The sequence below is a fragment of the Phacochoerus africanus genome, chromosome 7 (genome assembly GCF_016906955.1).
Source record: "Phacochoerus africanus isolate WHEZ1 chromosome 7, ROS_Pafr_v1, whole genome shotgun sequence".
NCBI lineage: Eukaryota > Metazoa > Chordata > Mammalia > Artiodactyla > Suidae > Phacochoerus > Phacochoerus africanus.
In genome coordinates, this window is record NC_062550.1 from 105,308,257 (window position 1) to 105,324,640 (window position 16,384).

The 16,384-nt window shown below is 38.5% G+C and overlaps 1 protein-coding gene across 6 annotated transcripts in view; it reads left to right on the forward strand.

Annotated features, from left to right (window-relative positions):
• The window catches only part of PPP1R12A (protein phosphatase 1 regulatory subunit 12A), a 150,358-nt gene that overhangs the window by 100,640 nt on the left and 33,334 nt on the right, over positions 1-16,384 (forward strand). For 4 of the 6 annotated variants that reach the window (XM_047788363.1, XM_047788365.1, XM_047788367.1 and 1 more), the window contains exons 10-14: positions 7,484-7,699; positions 9,502-9,596; positions 10,473-10,577; positions 11,486-11,653; positions 12,043-12,219. In XM_047788363.1, the coding sequence (XP_047644319.1) occupies positions 7,484-7,699; positions 9,502-9,596; positions 10,473-10,577; positions 11,486-11,653; positions 12,043-12,219 (761 nt within the window). The remainder of the gene's footprint in view (positions 1-7,483; positions 7,700-9,501; positions 9,597-10,472; positions 10,578-11,485; positions 11,654-12,042; positions 12,220-16,384) is intronic. The other 2 variants (XM_047788364.1, XM_047788366.1) reach the window with 2 other exon arrangements.

Genomic DNA, 16,384 nt, shown 5'->3' on the forward strand with positions numbered 1-16,384 from the left:
ATTTTCTCATTCATTTACAAAGCAGCAGGTGTATCAGAACAAACCAGACATCAGCTCTTGACCCCATCTGGTTAGTTTTTGTGACCTTGAGTGAGTTAGCATCTTCCTTATCCATTTCCCCGGAAAAAGGTCCAAAGCGAGAGCAATGACAGAGCGAGAAAAGGAGTTATTGTTGTTTCCTTGAAGGAACCTGGCCAGGGGCTCAGTGCTGCCGGAGTGTTAGTTTCCTTTCCTCCTCTTCCCCCTTATTCTGTTCTCCGTTCGTTCTTCGTCCTTCCTGTTTCCTTTTCTTTTCCAGACAGTGCTTTCCAGCTAGTGTGTTGATAGTTTTAAAGACTTTCCTTTTCTCTCCTGTTTCAGAACTTACACTTCTTTTAAGGCAAAGTAAAGATTAAGGGCTTGCTTTTGGTTTTGATTCCTGCTGATCTCTTTTTAAAGGCTTCTCCCCACCAGTCTTTGGCTGTTTTCACGAGCAAATTCTTTTCCCTCTCTGTGTGTCACACATACATACATGCACATGCACGCATGCACACACGCTTTTTTTTTTTTTTAACCGAACCATTTAAGAATTGACTGCTCTCACTGTAACACTTTATTCCTAGATGCTTAAGTATGTTATCTCTTAAGTACAAAAGCATTATCCTTCATTCCTACACTGAAGTCATCATACTTAGAAAATGTACCCTTAATGCGCTACCGTTATTTATGTTCACTGACACACAAGCCCTACTCAGATTTTTCACGGTTAGCTTTCTAGCCATTTGATTTTTCAAGTTAAGGGTTCACTCCGGGATTGCACGTTGTCTTTAGTTGTCATGTCTGTGCCTTTGAACTTATTTTTGTTTTGTTGTTGTTGCTGCTGCTTGTCTGACATTATTTGGTTTGTAGGGGCTTAAGGACTGATTTTATTTTATTTTTTTTTGTCTTTTTGCCTTTTCTAGTGCCGCTTCCCGTGGCATATGGAGGTTCCCAGGCTAGGGGTCGAATCGGAGCCACAGCCACCGGCCTACGCCAGAGCCACAGCAACACGGGATCCGAGCCGCGTCTGTAACCTACACCACAGCTCACGGCAACGCCGGATCCTTAACCCAGGACTGATTTTAAATCCCCACAGGGATTTTTAAACCCCAGGAGTGTTTCTGTCTTATTGTCAGTTTGGCTAATCTTTGGATTTGGCTTCAGGTGGTCAAAATTTGAATCTTTTAAAGTCACAAACTAGAAAATTCTTTAAAAATCCATGCTATTAATAATAATGTTTCTCTAAAACTCTCCCAAAGAAAAGCAATAGTGTGATTCTTAGTAGCAGAAATATATGGATTTTGCTGGTACAGTTTGAATATCAGGAGACTCTGACTGAATTATCTTATTACTTCCTATATTCTAGAACTAAGGGCTTCTTGAATTCAATTAGAACCCATGTTCAAATGGTCATAATTTTATTTGCTTTAAAATGAAATTCTCTACAATCAGTCTGTCTGCAGAATTTCAAAATAGTTACCATACCATAACTGGTGTCACCATGAGCTGCTTTAACTAAAGCTTTATTTAATCCTAGAACACCTTTTGACTTCTTCAGTAAATATTAAATTTTAGCTCTTTTGAGTTATACCTGTTAAAACTATAGTATTATCACAAGTTCCCAAAAACTCATTCCCCCTGGAATATCTGGCCAAGAAACTGGCTGTCCTTCTTTTGAGTATTTAGCTAAGCAGTCTCTTTACTGCTACAGTCAAATAATTACGATAGGGTTCTTCTGAGCAATTGTATTTTTCTCAAGCGTAATCCTAGATTTATGGCAGTTTGCTTCTCAGTTTATGCCAACTGCCTTGACTGAAAGCAGATACTTAATAACGCTTTTAGATTAGTGGGTCCATCATTTCTTTGATATAAAAATTCTTATTCTGAATTACTTCTGATTCTATAAGTTGATCTAATGACAATTATCTGCTCCTCTGATTTTCGTATTTAGAAACTCTATTTTATTCTCACACATCATAACTTAAAGATTGTGTTGTTTCAGTCTTTGTTCTTAACATTTTGTAGCCAATTTTATTCAAAGCAGTAAAGTCATGGTGTACAAAAACACTGAAGTATTTTTTTTAATGGAAAGAGCAATTTTATTAGTATTATATGACTCTTTTTTAGGTTTTAATTTTTTCTATTATAGTTGATTTACATTGTTCTGACAATTTCTTCTGTACAGCAAAGTGGCCCAGTCATACATATATATACATTCATTTTTTCATTTATCCTCCGTCAAGTATTATATGACTTTTAAAGCCTGTTATCATGTTCAATGACACTGTATTTAATTTATCATTTTAGTGGGGTCTTTTTTTAAGTTTGTTTCAAGATTTTTCCTGTAACCTAGAGACCTAACAGAAAATTCCTTAGATGAATTGTTAATTTGTCAATTTGTTCTAAGAGGTTTTTTGATTAAAAGTATAATCTATTTTTAGGTTGCCACTCACTAGTCTGCTTCTAATATTTAGACAGAGTTTTCTTAAGTTCTCCAGCTTTTTCCACCAAAACATAAACTATATATAAAACACAAGCACATACATTCATGGCAAGGAATAGACCACAAAACTAGAAGTTCTAAAACAGTGTTAAATATCACTGTATTCTATTAAAGCTCATGATAATTACAGAGAAACAAATGTATTATTCACTTTAAATGATCTTAAGTCCTTAACTCTTCAGCTAAAATTAAAGAACTGTTTCTGGAGCAGTGAGATCAGGCCTGGGATTTGTGGATATGTTAATCTCTAAGACTGTTTGATCTTATGATTTATTTTAACTAAATAATAAGTTTATAACATTATTTAACTTATAATAAGTTAAATAATATACATTTTATATTAAAATTTTAACTAACAAGTTTATTGTTAAAGTTCTAACCAATGTATAAAATAATATACATTTTATATTAAAATTTTAACTAACAAGTTTATTGTTAAAGTTCTCTAGTTAAAATAAATATTATCTCTAAAAAAGATTACCTGCTGTCCTGTATACACATAAATTCCAATAAGTATAAACTATATTTTCTTTATACACATTAATTCCAGTAAGTGTAAACTATATTTTCTTTCCTAGTTGGTAAAAATTCAGAATTTCCTTGGAATTAAGTGTTCTGGCTCATTTGAATCTAATTATTAAGCATAGTAAAATTTGATAAAAGACTGCTCTGTGCTCAGGTATGTGAAGTATGCCAGTAAAAGTGTATGGTTGTAAATGATGGTTTTATCATCATGCTAATTATGGTTATATCACCACCACGGTTCTTAGCTCTACTAGCTGAGCTGTCAGAGAGTGGGCGCTGTAAATGATGGGTTTAAAATGGAAATAACTGATTTGAAGTAGTGGAATTAGAACATTCGAGGGTTTTTTGTTTGTTTTTGTCTTTTGGGGGCCTTACTCGCATTGGAGGTTCCCAGGCTATGGGTCGAATTGGAGCTGTAGCTGCTGGCCTACGCCACAGCCACAGCAGCGCCGGATCTGAGCCACATCTGCAACCTAAACCACAGCTCACAGCAACACTGGATTCATAACCCACTGAGCGAGGCCACGGATCCAACCGGCGTCCTCTTGGGTACTAGTCAGATTCGTTTCTGCTGAGCCATTGTGGGAACGCCCCATTTGAGATAAATCTTGAGGAGTGAGTAGGAAGTGGTTTGTCTAAAAGGAGAGTTTGTACTGTTTGTTGGAAGAGAGAGAAGAGAAACTGTAATTAAAGTACAGATAATGTGGAATATTTTGCAGGAAAACTGAGTTATCTAGATTGATTTATAGGATATGTCTACAAAGTAAAATAGGGGATGTTTTCATTTCTGTGGTACCATTTTTGTTATTTCACAGATAGTAGAGAATCACAGATGTTTGAACAAGGCCATGAGAGATTCATTCTTTATAGCATGTTATTTAGCAGCAGTGTACAAGTATATTTGAAAGTGAGAGGGTGATTGAGAGAAGGCTTACTAGAAAATCATTGAAGTTGCCCAATGGTAAGAATATAATCCGGAGTTCCCTTCATGGCTCAGCACTTAATGAACCTGACTAGCATCCATGAGGAAGCAGGTTCAATCCCTGGCCTCGCTCAGCGAGTTAAGGATCCAGCGTTGCTGTGAGCTGTGGTGTAGGTCTCAGCTTGGGGCTTGACATTTGTTGAATGTTAGCTTCTGTTGTAACATTCTGAAGACGTGGCTTGGATCACACGTTGTTGAGGCTCTGGTGTAGGCCAGTGGCTACAGCTCCGATTGGACCCCTAGCCTGGGAACTTCCATATGCCATGGGTATGGCCTAAAAAGACAAAAAAAAAAAAAATTTTTTTTTTTTTTTAATGATGTAATCCAGAGAAGTGGCAGTGCTCTTATAAAGGCGAGCAGGAGATTTAGAGACTTGGCACTTAATTTATAGATGGAAGAAGAGAACAGAGACATGACTATGAAGTTTCAAATTTAGAGGCTTAAAGAGATTATTGGTGCCGGTAGCAGAAATATTTGAGAACTGAGAAAGAATTGGTTTGGAAAGAAAGGTGGCTTCAAACATGTTGTGTTTCAGGTTCCACTTGTATTTCTAGACACTGCCTTCTACAGGTAAGTAGAAGTTCAGGACTGGGAATTGAGGAGTCAGACTGAGCTAGAGAAGAGCAGATTTGAGAATAAATTGTGGACAAGTCCTGTTTAGCCTGAGGGTGTAAAGAAGACCCTGCTCCTAGATTGAGGAGAAGAAAGGGAGAGAAGCGAGGAGCTGAACACAGACCCTTGGAGGACTGACGTTGCAAGACTCTGATGAGGGAAGCTGCTACCAGCAGCAACAAAAAGACCAGGAAAGAGGGTAGGAACCGCAGGAAAGTCCAGATAGTGTCCTGTTTACAAAAACCAAGAGTTTCAGGGAATAGGTATACGTGAGCTTTTTAGAGAGGTTCTTTTATACACCCCACATTGAAAGCTGCCTTTAAGTGTATAAACCAGTACTTAAATCCAAATTCATCGTAGTTGGAAAGGAGGTATTATCAACAGTACAACAAATATCTGTTTCAAAATTGGTAATACTGCCTCATTTTTCTCAACTCTAAAACAGGAGTGGAGTTCCCTGGTTGCCTAGCAGTTAAGGATTCAGCATTGTCACTGCTGTGGCTGAGTTTGCTTCCTGGCCCGGGAACTTCCATGTGCCGGGAGCACAGCCAATAGCAGTAATAATAATAATAATACTTTCATTTCATTGGGTGGGTGTGAGATTAAATGAGTTAACCCATGGGAAAACACTTCGTTTGGGGCCTGACGTTTGTTACATGTTAGCTTCTGTTGCAATGCACAGCAAATAGCATTTCCTGTTTTATCATAGAAGAATAAATTTGTTTCCAGGTTGGAAGGTTCTGAGGCAGGGAGGGATTGGCTAACCACGGCGTACCAGCCAGAGCTCGCCCACTACCTGTTTTTTGTACAGCCTGAAAGTTAGAATCGTTTTAATATTTTTTTGTTATAAGATTTTTATTTTTCCTGTTATAGTTGATTTATGATGTTCTGTCAATTTCTGCTGTACAGCAAAGTGACCCAGTCCTACATATGTATATATGTATAGGTTTTAGTATTTTTAAATGGTTGGAGGGATGGGGGGGGATCAAAAGAATACTTTGTGACACAAATTCAAATTTCATTGTCCCTAAGTAAAGTTTTATTGTAGCGGAGCCACATTCATTCGCTTATGTATTACCTATGGCTGGTTTTGTGTTAAAATAACCTAGATGAGTAGTTCAAAACAGAGACTGTGGTCAACAAAGCCTAAAGTTTACAATCTGGCCCTTTACAGAGAAAGGATTGCCAGCCTCTGTTCTCAAGTACCTTGACTCTGAAATCAACAACCAGTTGTCTCAGTGCCTATCATATTCGTAAAATATTACAGAAACTTCTTGGGCTTTCTCAGTCAGTGGAGCCCCTAGGTGTATTTTCCTGATTTTTTTCACAGTGCCATTTGGCCAAAAGAAACACCTCTTTGTTACATTTATTAAGAAATAGGTACAAATAAGTTCGTAATGGCGTCTGTACAGTGTCCAACAGACGTCACTGTACTTTTCTCACAACTTTAAAAATCTCCCACAGCACCGTGATTTTGTTCCTGCACCCGAAAATGCCTCAGTGCCCACTTTGGAACCTGGGAAATGCTTTCTGTCTTGAGTCTAGTTTCAGCCCCATTGATAGGAAGTACTTGTCTTGTAAGTTTTGTCTGGGAAGTTGCCCCCCACTTCATGGATGCTCTAACAGGCTCTGTTACACTGCTAACATGACAAACCTTGGCAGTAAGTATGAAAGAAAGTTTTTTGGGGTTTTTAATTATCCGTGTCCTATGCTTGTAGTAGTTAGTTGATACATTAACCGTCTTTATTTAACTGTGGTTGAATATTTAAACTCAGTAAATGAAGTTGATAAAGTGAACTAGTTAAGGATCGCAGATGTTTCATTTTTAGGGCTGTTGGAAAGCCCTGAAAACGAAAGAAAAATTTGTACAAAAAATAGTTTTTAGTTGAAATGTTTAATGTTTGGTGGGAAAAGCAAGCAGTAAATGTAAGGCTATGATATTTAAACTACTGTTGAATTGACTGTTATAGTTGGGAATGCATTAATGATTACTTTCTTGTTGATGATGCCGGATTAAAATTTTTTTAACCCAAGTATATAAATGAATAAAAACAAAATTCAAGTGCAATAGTTTATTCACACCATACAGTAGTAGTATCTGTTCTCTGTGCCTTTAACTGCCTTGGCAATTTCTCTGTTAGATTCTTTCAGGTTCTCTCGTGCCATAACTAGAACTTGTTCCCAGTGACTTTTAAAGATTGGATCATTACCCAGTTATTTGGTTTTAATTTACTAGAAAATTCTTTTATAAAGAAAAAAGTATGCTTTGCACATAATGTTGGTTTCTGTTTTCATACTTTCAATCTTCATTTCTTTACCTGTCTTATTTTAATTGGCTTTAGTATGATTTCATTGCTCCCATCATGCCTGTGGTGGAATCAGTAGATCCTGCATCATGGAGGCAGGGCTTGCGCAAGACTGGCATTGTTCTTGTGCCCAGTAAGGGTGAAAAGTCTATGGTGAGGCATTTCTATGTGCAAGGATTTATATTAGGTTACAGCATAACAAGTTTAATGTGAATATTGATTGGTCCCAAAGATGCATGGTTTTAAGTCCTTATGCTGTGCTCATTTCTGTTCTCTGGATTTGCATCATAATTTTTCTGTGTGATACAAAGTGTGGAGTGTGTTTTCTTAAATCTAACATCTGGAAAGGTCATATTTCCTTTTTCAGTTTTAGATCTTTACATTTTTGACTAAGACATTAACCTACTTGGTAGTAAGTGTTTCTCCTGAAACTATTAACTGTAATTTTAAACATCCTATCTCTAAGCTTGCCATTTCCAGCTTAAGGACTGACCAGGCCTAATAATTTTTTTCCTTTTCTTTAAAAATAAAAAACAGTTTCCAACTCCAGCTACAAAAATTTCTCCCAAAGAAGAAGAGAGGAAAGATGAGTCTCCTGCATCCTGGAGGTTAGGACTTAGAAAGACTGGCAGTTACGGCGCCCTTGCGGAGATAACCGCATCTAAAGAGGCACAGAAAGAAAAAGACACTGCAGGTGTTATACGTTCAGCTTCAAGTCCTAGACTTTCCTCCTCTTTGGATAATAAAGAAAAGGTAATTTATTTCACAATTTGGTTTCTATAAAAACTGTAATTTGTTTTCCAGGAAAATCAAATCTATTGCGTTTTCAACTATGTATCATTGGATTTTTGTGTCAACTTAATTCACCTGACTTCATGAATTATATGATAATACAAGTGTACCTCCCTTAAACACATGCCTGTGTGGAATTATAATAATTGGGAAGATCAGATGTATTTGCCCAAAACATAAATTATGAGACTATACTCAATTAAAGGAATCCTTTATTCTGTTGCTAATTTACAATAAAGCGTATCAAGGAGCAAGATTATTTATTAAGGAAGGTTTTCAAAGTTTATGAGCACATTTATTGTGGAATGTGATTATACTCACAGGGTGCATTTACCTAGTAACTGCAATTTCTTTACCAGCTTTTTCTTTTTTTTTTTCTTTTTTTTTTTTTTGTCTTTTTGCCTTTTCTAGTGCCGCTTCCCGTGGCATATGGAGGTTCCCAGGCTAGGGGTCGAATCGGAGCCACAGCCACCGGCCTACGCCAGAGCCACAGCAACGTGGGATCCGAGCTGCGTCTGCAACCTACACCACAGCTCAGGGCAACGCCGGATCCTTAACCCACTGAGCAAGGGCAGGGACCAAACCCGCAACCTCACGGTTCCTAGTTGGATTCGTTAACCACTGTGCCACGGCGGGAACTCCCAGCCTTTTCATCTGATACGTCACAACTTTGTCTTAGTGAGCAATTAATAACTTTTTTGAAAAGCAGAATTAAACTGCATTAAATAGAATGTACCACAGTTCATTCAGTGTTATTTTACGTATATGGATTATTTTCTCTTGCAGTTTTAGTGCTTGGATATTTTTTTTCCCTATGGTTTTCTTGCTTTATGTGTAGTCGAGTTTACACGGGTAAGAAATTCCGAAGTGGGAGTTCCCGTCGTGGTGCAGCGGAAATGAATCCGACTAGGAACCATGAGGTTGCGGGTTCTTATTCCGGGCCTCGCTCAGTGGGTCAGGGATCCGGTGTTGCCGTTCCGTGAGCTGTGGTGTAGGTCGCAGACATGGCTCGGATCTGGCGTGGCTGTGGCTGTGGCTGTGGCTGCGGTGTAGGCCGGCAGCAACAGCTCTTATTGGACCCCTAGCCTGGGAACCTCCATATGCCGCAGGTGCGGCCCTTAAAAAGAGACAAATTCAGAAGTGGAATTTCTCATTAAATAATATTAATATTTTTATTTTGTATGAAATTGTCGCCCGGTTATTTTCCAAGTACTTGATGCCAGTGTAATGAGAATACTCAGTTACCATTGTTGCTGCACTCTCATCCAGATTTAGATAAACAGAAGTAATTTTTTGTTTTGCATATTTTAACGTTATATTTTTAAAACATAGAATATCAAGGTAGTAAATAGTTTGTGTAACATAAATATTTAGGACTTACCAGTGAACCTATTGGAGACCTTATTTCTCTGAAAGAAGTAAGGATATTTTGTTTATAATACTATATTGCTGTAAATAATGTTACAGGAATTTTAGAAAAAGTCCTTAAAGTATGGAGAAATTTTTCTTTCTTATAATGATCTAACTCTAGATTAAAAGGGAAAGAAAAGAAAATTAATTCGAACAGGCTATCAGTGCTTGTAGTACTTAAATATTGGTAGACATCCGTTTCCGAGTTTAGCTAGGAATTATGGAAATATTATAAAATACACTGTGATGGCTATATAATTATATATTGTTGGATCCTCTTTCCTTAATACTTGTCCCAGCGCCTATGATCATCATACAGATTTATTCTCACTTTTTTTCTCCCTGTTGTGTAGGAGAAAGACAATAAAGGAACAAGGCTTGCATACGTTGCACCTACAATCCCAAGACGACTCGCCAGTACATCTGACATGGAGGAGAAGGAAAACAGGTGGGTTCATTGTGATTTGCTTCATGTGTTTACTCTAAAATCTGTACCGTCTGGCCTGAGAGTTAAAATGTGAGCGTTGTTGGAATTCTGTGGGATGTGGGTTTCAGGAAGAGCCAGAGGGTGTCCTAGTAGGAGAAACACCAAGAACATGGCACTGAGACATGGGGCAGGCATGGCCTACTGCTGAAAGAGCCAGCGAAAAGACATGGTGGGCGGAACAAAGTGAGGGACAGTGGCGGCACTCCAGGTCACAGGCTCGTATGTGCCGTCCAAGTGTTTAGGTCATGATAGAAAAGGAGAAGGAGCACAGGAAAGCCCTTAATCACTCTCAGCACTGTAGGTTGTTTCTTCCTACTTCTCAGCACGTAGAGGATGAGAACTTTTTTAACATAATTATAATCACGTTATAATATCCATTCTTGTGTCTCGACTTTTTCTTTCACCAGAGCTCTCATAAGCAGTACATATATTAGTATATATTTTCAATAACCATTTTTTTTTTCATCAGTACATAGTGTTCCATAGAGTAGATCTGCTGAGGTTAAAGTAACCATTTCCACTCCTCCGTCTATGGACATTTAAATTGTCTAAAAGCAACTATAATGGAAAAAATAATCATTAAAAAATAAATTGTGTAGTATTTTGTGATCATAAATAAAACTTTTATGAACATCTTAATATCCCCCTTGCAGTTAGGATTATACCTGAGGGAGAGAAGCCTAGAGCTAGAATTGGTTTCCCCTGTTAATAACTGTTCCAAAGTGTTTTTCAAGGAATTTTGCTAGTTGATACTTCTGCTAACGTTAGTTAATGTACAGCTTTTGTAACCCTATTTTGAAATTACCTACCAGCATCTGAAAGATACTCTTTTCACAGAGATTCTTTAGGTTTGCGAACAAGTAGTTCTTATACAAGAAGAAAGTGGGAAGATGATCTCAAAAAGAATAGCTCAATTAATGAAGGATCAACTTATCAAAAAAGGTAATAACATAATTCTTCAGTAACTTCTGTGTATTCTTTTACTAAAATGTGAAGCAGTTTGGAGCCCTTAGTTTAATATAATATTAAAAATGTACTTTTATTAAATATGCATTTGTTTAAGTAACACTTCATTTAAAGACAGAATATATATTTAAAGATGGGTGAAAATACGCTCCACCTTACACCTTCCTATTTGTTTTTTAATTAAATTTGATATACTGTGAAATATCTTTTAGATTGTGGCATATTAGAAAGGAGCTTGTTATAATTATATTGAAGCCGATTATGTAATTGATTAAAGCAGCTGAAATAGATAAGTGATTTAATTGATCTCACTTGGTGACCTGGAGAGTTTCTGCTTGTCTTAGAACTCAGAGCAGTGGAAATACCTTGAATTGGAATGTTGGTAATAGCATATTGGAGAGGGAGTGGAAAACCTACGCATTATTTTCTCTGCTAAAAGCAACCAAAAAGAAGCATAAAAGATCAGTAAGTGTAATATAGGCATGGGTCGCTCATACAGATATGACCTGTTGCTAAAACAATTTTCTTTAAAAATGTGAAAAGTCTTGACTTTCCCTGAGTAAACCCAAACCAAAATGTTTTTCTCAGACCCAACCTAGCATGACCGTATGTTCTGGAATAGTTCCAGAAATGTACACTATCAGAGCATCTCTGAATCTTGCTGGCGGGTGGAGGGATGCCTTAAAATCAGACACCGCCAAGTGAGTGAAATCCTATGGACTCTGGCAAGTTGTAGACGCAGCTCTTGGTGCTGGAGCCGGTGTTATATTCAGGAACACAATTTTTTAGATTTTCCCTGGCCGTGCGAATCTGTGTAGTGTATAGGCGTTAGCTATAGAATACACATCCAACACATTCTATATAGATATGACTCTTTCCTTTAGTTGCTCCTTTGGTAGAAGACAAGACGATTTGATTAGTTCTAGTGTTCCAAGCACCACATCAACACCAACAGTTACCTCTGCAGCTGGGCTTCAGAAGGGCCTGCTTTCCAGCACAAGCACTACTACAAAGATTACAACGGGTTCTTCCTCAGCAGGCACACAAAGCAGGTGAGTCACAGATCCATTTTGTGTTCAGACCTACTGTGTGCTTACGTTTGTGCATGCGTTTTTGTTTAGAAGATTGTGGGGCTCTGGATTTTTTTCACTGACCTTGTTTAAATTATTTATAAACAAAAATTGGTCCTGAAAAGAGGTGATCATGCATGATCTGGAGGGAAAAATTACGTTCCTGACTTAACACACTTTCCTTGAATTAGGTGCTGAAAATGAACATTTCTCTTTGACAGCTCTTTTTGGTTCTTTGTTGAACGATGTCTCACTTTGTGTTTTAAAAAAATCCATCCCTGTAGTTTTCATGTTTTCAGCTGCTTGAAAGTGCTTTCATTGTTGAGCTGTTTTCCTTTTCTCTTTTTGTGCTGCTGCTTTTGATGTCGTAGTACCTCAAATCGTTTATGGGCTGAGGATAGTACTGAGAAAGACAAGGACAGTGTTCCCACCGCCTTGACCACCCCTGTCGCTCCAGCTGTTGTCAATGCTGCAGCCTCTACCACAACCCTGACCACCACTACTGCTGGCACTGTCTCCTCCACTTCGGAGGTCAGGGAGAGACGCAGGTGTGTAAAGGTTCTAACAGGACCGCTCTTACGTCTTGCCTCGCGATGGGCGTTGTCCGTTTGCTTTTGTTTTTAATCTTGGTAAGTGGGTGATCATCTCTTCATTTGGTTAATACGTGAGACAAGCTACAGTAGCTCAGAACTGGGTAAAGTGATGCAGTAGCCATGACGAGCATTTGAGCGTGGTAACCCACCTCTGACGGAAGGGATGTTCTCACTCAAAAGCAGTGAGCTAGACAGTCGTCCCCGTACCTAGCTGTCCGAGGTGGCTTTGTGTTCTTTTTACCGCTGCACCCGTGGCCTATGGGCGTTCCAGGGCTAGGGATGGCATCGGCGCTGTAGCGGCTGGCCGGCACCCCAGCCGCTGCAACGCCGGGCTGGCGCCACGTCGACAGCCTGTGCCGCGGCTTGCAGCTGTGGACGGTCCTTGATCCACTGCACGGGGCCAGGGCTCGAGCCCACGTCGTCAGGGACACCACGTCAGGTTCTTCACCCACTAAGCCACCACGGGAACTGTTACCCTAGGTTTTTTGATGGTTGTTATGATTCAGACCATTTTTGTGATGAAAATCTAAACACGTACAATCACACTCATGGAAAACTAGATGTAACATCATAAAAACAGGTCTTTTTATTGTTCTTTTTGTTCCTCCACACAAGCCCCATTATTAAGAAATGTGATGAATGCTTAACTGTTTTCGTTGTTGTTACTTTTGAGAATTTCACTTAAAAATTCTCTTGGTGAAGAATGGCTTCTTATGTGTGTATGTGAGCCAAATAATTATGTTTAAAACATTTACTTAGTTTTAATACTGGTACCAAGAAGGCACTCGTTAATTAAACTTTTTAAAAGGTCTGTGGATGTATTTCTGTGCTTAAACATATTCACAATAAGTGCTCACTTCTTGCTATTGCAGCCAACTCGTGTAGAGTCATAGATGTGGAAAGGAATTTAGGGTCTTTTGTGATGTCCTTTACAGAAGGAAACTGAGGCTCAGAGTATCGGTGGCTTTCCCCTTTTACACTGTAGTAAGTGTGAGAGCTAAAGCTGGGCCCAAGACTGCTGGATCATCAGTGCAGAGTTCTGTCTGCAGCTGACGCAGAACGCCAGCTCTGAATTTGCTTTTCCCTCTTGAGAAAGAGCATCTTGGGAAACTACATGTAACCCTTGAAGATATTTTAGTCTTGCAAAATGAGCTACGTACCTGGTATTTTCCCTAACTAAAATACCGACCAGATGAATTTGGTTTTATTTCTGGCACATAGTGTTCATGTACAGACAGTCTGTCTCTGGGGCCGAGCAAAGTGCATGGTCTGTTGTGAGGCGTAGCATTCGTGCAGTAGTATTTGTGGCGAATAGATGAAAGGTATCAAAACATTAAGTATTTTGAAAAAAGATTAATTTAAAAAATGTTTTCTCATCATTGCATCTTTAGTTTCTATCTATAGATTTATGATTCATTTCTATTTTTAGGGTGAATGTAATGATACTCCTATGACACCACGATAAAGTTAGCATTTTTTGATTTGAAAACCAGTACGGGCCGCATCATATTTTAATTATTCTTGCTTTGTCGTTCTCTTAAATTTAGTCAGTTTTAAGTTCTTGAGGTGTTTTCATTGAGATCATAGGGCCAAAAAAGTTAGAGGATCATAGACATTCATCATTCTCTTTAAAAAAAAAAAATGAATTTGAGGGCTTTGCTTTTTTGGAAGGTGGGCAGTCAAAGGGGGAAAGGGTTCGGAGTTTTTTACTCCTTACTCTGCCTTAAGCCTAAGGTTCGCATTCTTTGCCTGCCGTCTTCTGTACAGTGAAGTGGGGGTTTTTTTGGTTTTTCTTTTTTTGTTTTTTGTCTTTTCTGACCTTTTAGGGCTGCACCCACAGCATATGGAGGTTCCCAGGCTAGGGGTCAAATCGGAACTGTAGCCGCCGGCCTCCGCCAGAGCCACTGCAACGCCAGGTCCGAGTGGAATCTGCAACCTACACCACAGCTCACGGCAACGCCGGATCCTTAACCCACTGGGCGAGACCAGGGATCGAACCCAGAACCTCATGGTTCCTGGTCAGATTTGTTTCCTCTGTGCCACGACGGGAACTCCTGAAGTGTTTGATTTATATAATTTTTAACTTCTAGAATCCTTTCTATCTCTAGCATTCTGTACTTTAAATTTTTTTTTCAATGACAATTAAAGCCTAATGAATGTCTCCCCAGAATCATCAGTTATTTCAGAACAGGCAAAGTATGATTCTTAATCTCAGATTTCTTTGTTTTTTATGTTGTTGCAGAAAGTTGTTTCAACTTTTTAGAATTAATCTTAGAAGACATTAAATACTGAGAACTGAATACTTGGCAGTATTATCAGGACAGACAGATACTAATAACACGAGAAATAAATATATATCTATTGATATTTTTCCCCATCTCCACTACAGAAATTTTGTCTTACTTGTTTCAGTGATGTTCAATATTAATGTTTGTGTTTTGTTTCACGTCAGATAATTTTTTGCGGTTTTGGCCTCTTCTTGTCTTTTAATTAAATTTCACTAATGGTTTTGAAATGTACGTGGTTGAAAATTTGCCCCCAAAATGTATATATGATGATTTAAGAATATATTGTGACTGAAAGACATTGATACATTTATGCCATTTTTAGGTGCTCTTACATATGTACTTTTAGGTATTATGTAGTTTACCGTGGACTCTGTTAAATTCCACGGTATTCTTGAATTTTTCTGTTTTGATTAAAATTTCTAATTGATAAATTAGGGGGAGCAGGCATTGGGGAGTAGAGAGGAGAAGCCAGCTTTAAGTAGATGGTGCATAATAGCAAATTCTTGTGTTGTTTAAGTTTTTCTAATTCTCCACAGTCTTTTCAAACTCTAAAACAGTACCTTTCTAATAACTTCATATTTATGGTATGAATTCACATGGAAATGTTGGTTTGGTATAGCTGTTTTTTCTGTCATTTCCCTTGGCTCAGCCAGCTCCTATTTGCCCACTTTTCTTCCCTGTGGAAGGAAAAATGCCGAATGAGAAACAAGGGTTGGTATTCAGTTTTTTAGAGGTGTAGTTTGGTTGACTAACCAAAGCATAAATATTATAAATAAATATAAATATTTCAGCCAATAAATGTTGGTGAAATAAATAATACATAAAATAATTGCTTTTACTGGGGGAAAAAAGTTAATTTTAAAAAAGCATAACGGAGTTCCCGTCGTGGCACAGGGGTTGACGAATCCTACTAGGAACCATGAGGTTGCAGGTTCGGTCCCTGCCCTTGCTCAGTGGGTTAACGATCCAGCGTTGCCGTGAGCTGTGGTGTAGGTTGCAGACGCGGCTCGGATCCCCCGTTGCTGTGGCTCCGGTGTAGGCCGGTGGCTACAGCTCTGATTCAACCCCTGGCCTGGGAATCACCATATGCCGCGGGAGCGGCCCAAGAAATAGCAAAAAAAGACAAAAACAAAAAGCATAACATTTGAGTTCAGAAAATACTGAGCAGTCTAAGACTAGCAAGCAAAATTATATATCCTATGTAGTTGTAAGAAAGAGATCCAGTAGGACAGTGTGACATAAAGTGATTGAAGCAGCAGCAGAATTTGGTATATTCTGCCATATTTTTGATGATCAGCTCTTTGGAATTAAAAACATAAAAAATGTGAGTTATCTATCTTCTCTTCCTAGAGGTCTGCTCTGTCTAGACGACCAAGGGAGGAGAAAGGAACTGAATATCAGATGGGCTGTCAAACACAGAAAACATATCGTGCATACAAATTGATAGACTGGTTTTTTATGCTAATATGGAGCACACACACGTATGAAAATTTTCAATGAAGAGATTTTGCAATCTTTCCGCTGGTAATTTTTATTCCCCTAACCAGCATATGTTAAGCCAGATGTGATACGTAGCTCTGTTAGTGTTTGTGGCAGCCTCAAACTGTTGAGAAGGAGTCAAGGCTCTTTGGAGGAGAAAGTGGTGGTTGATAGTGCTATTTGCCGTGAGGGTAAACAGGCGCAATGGCAATGAAAATTTCCCTTTTTTAAACTAAATCTGAAAACTCTGATCATACATAATGGGAATGAGAATTCAACAGTTCATGTTCATTCATACCTTTGGAGCAGCTCATGAAATGCCAGAGTGATGCACACAGCCGTTTGGGCTGCTG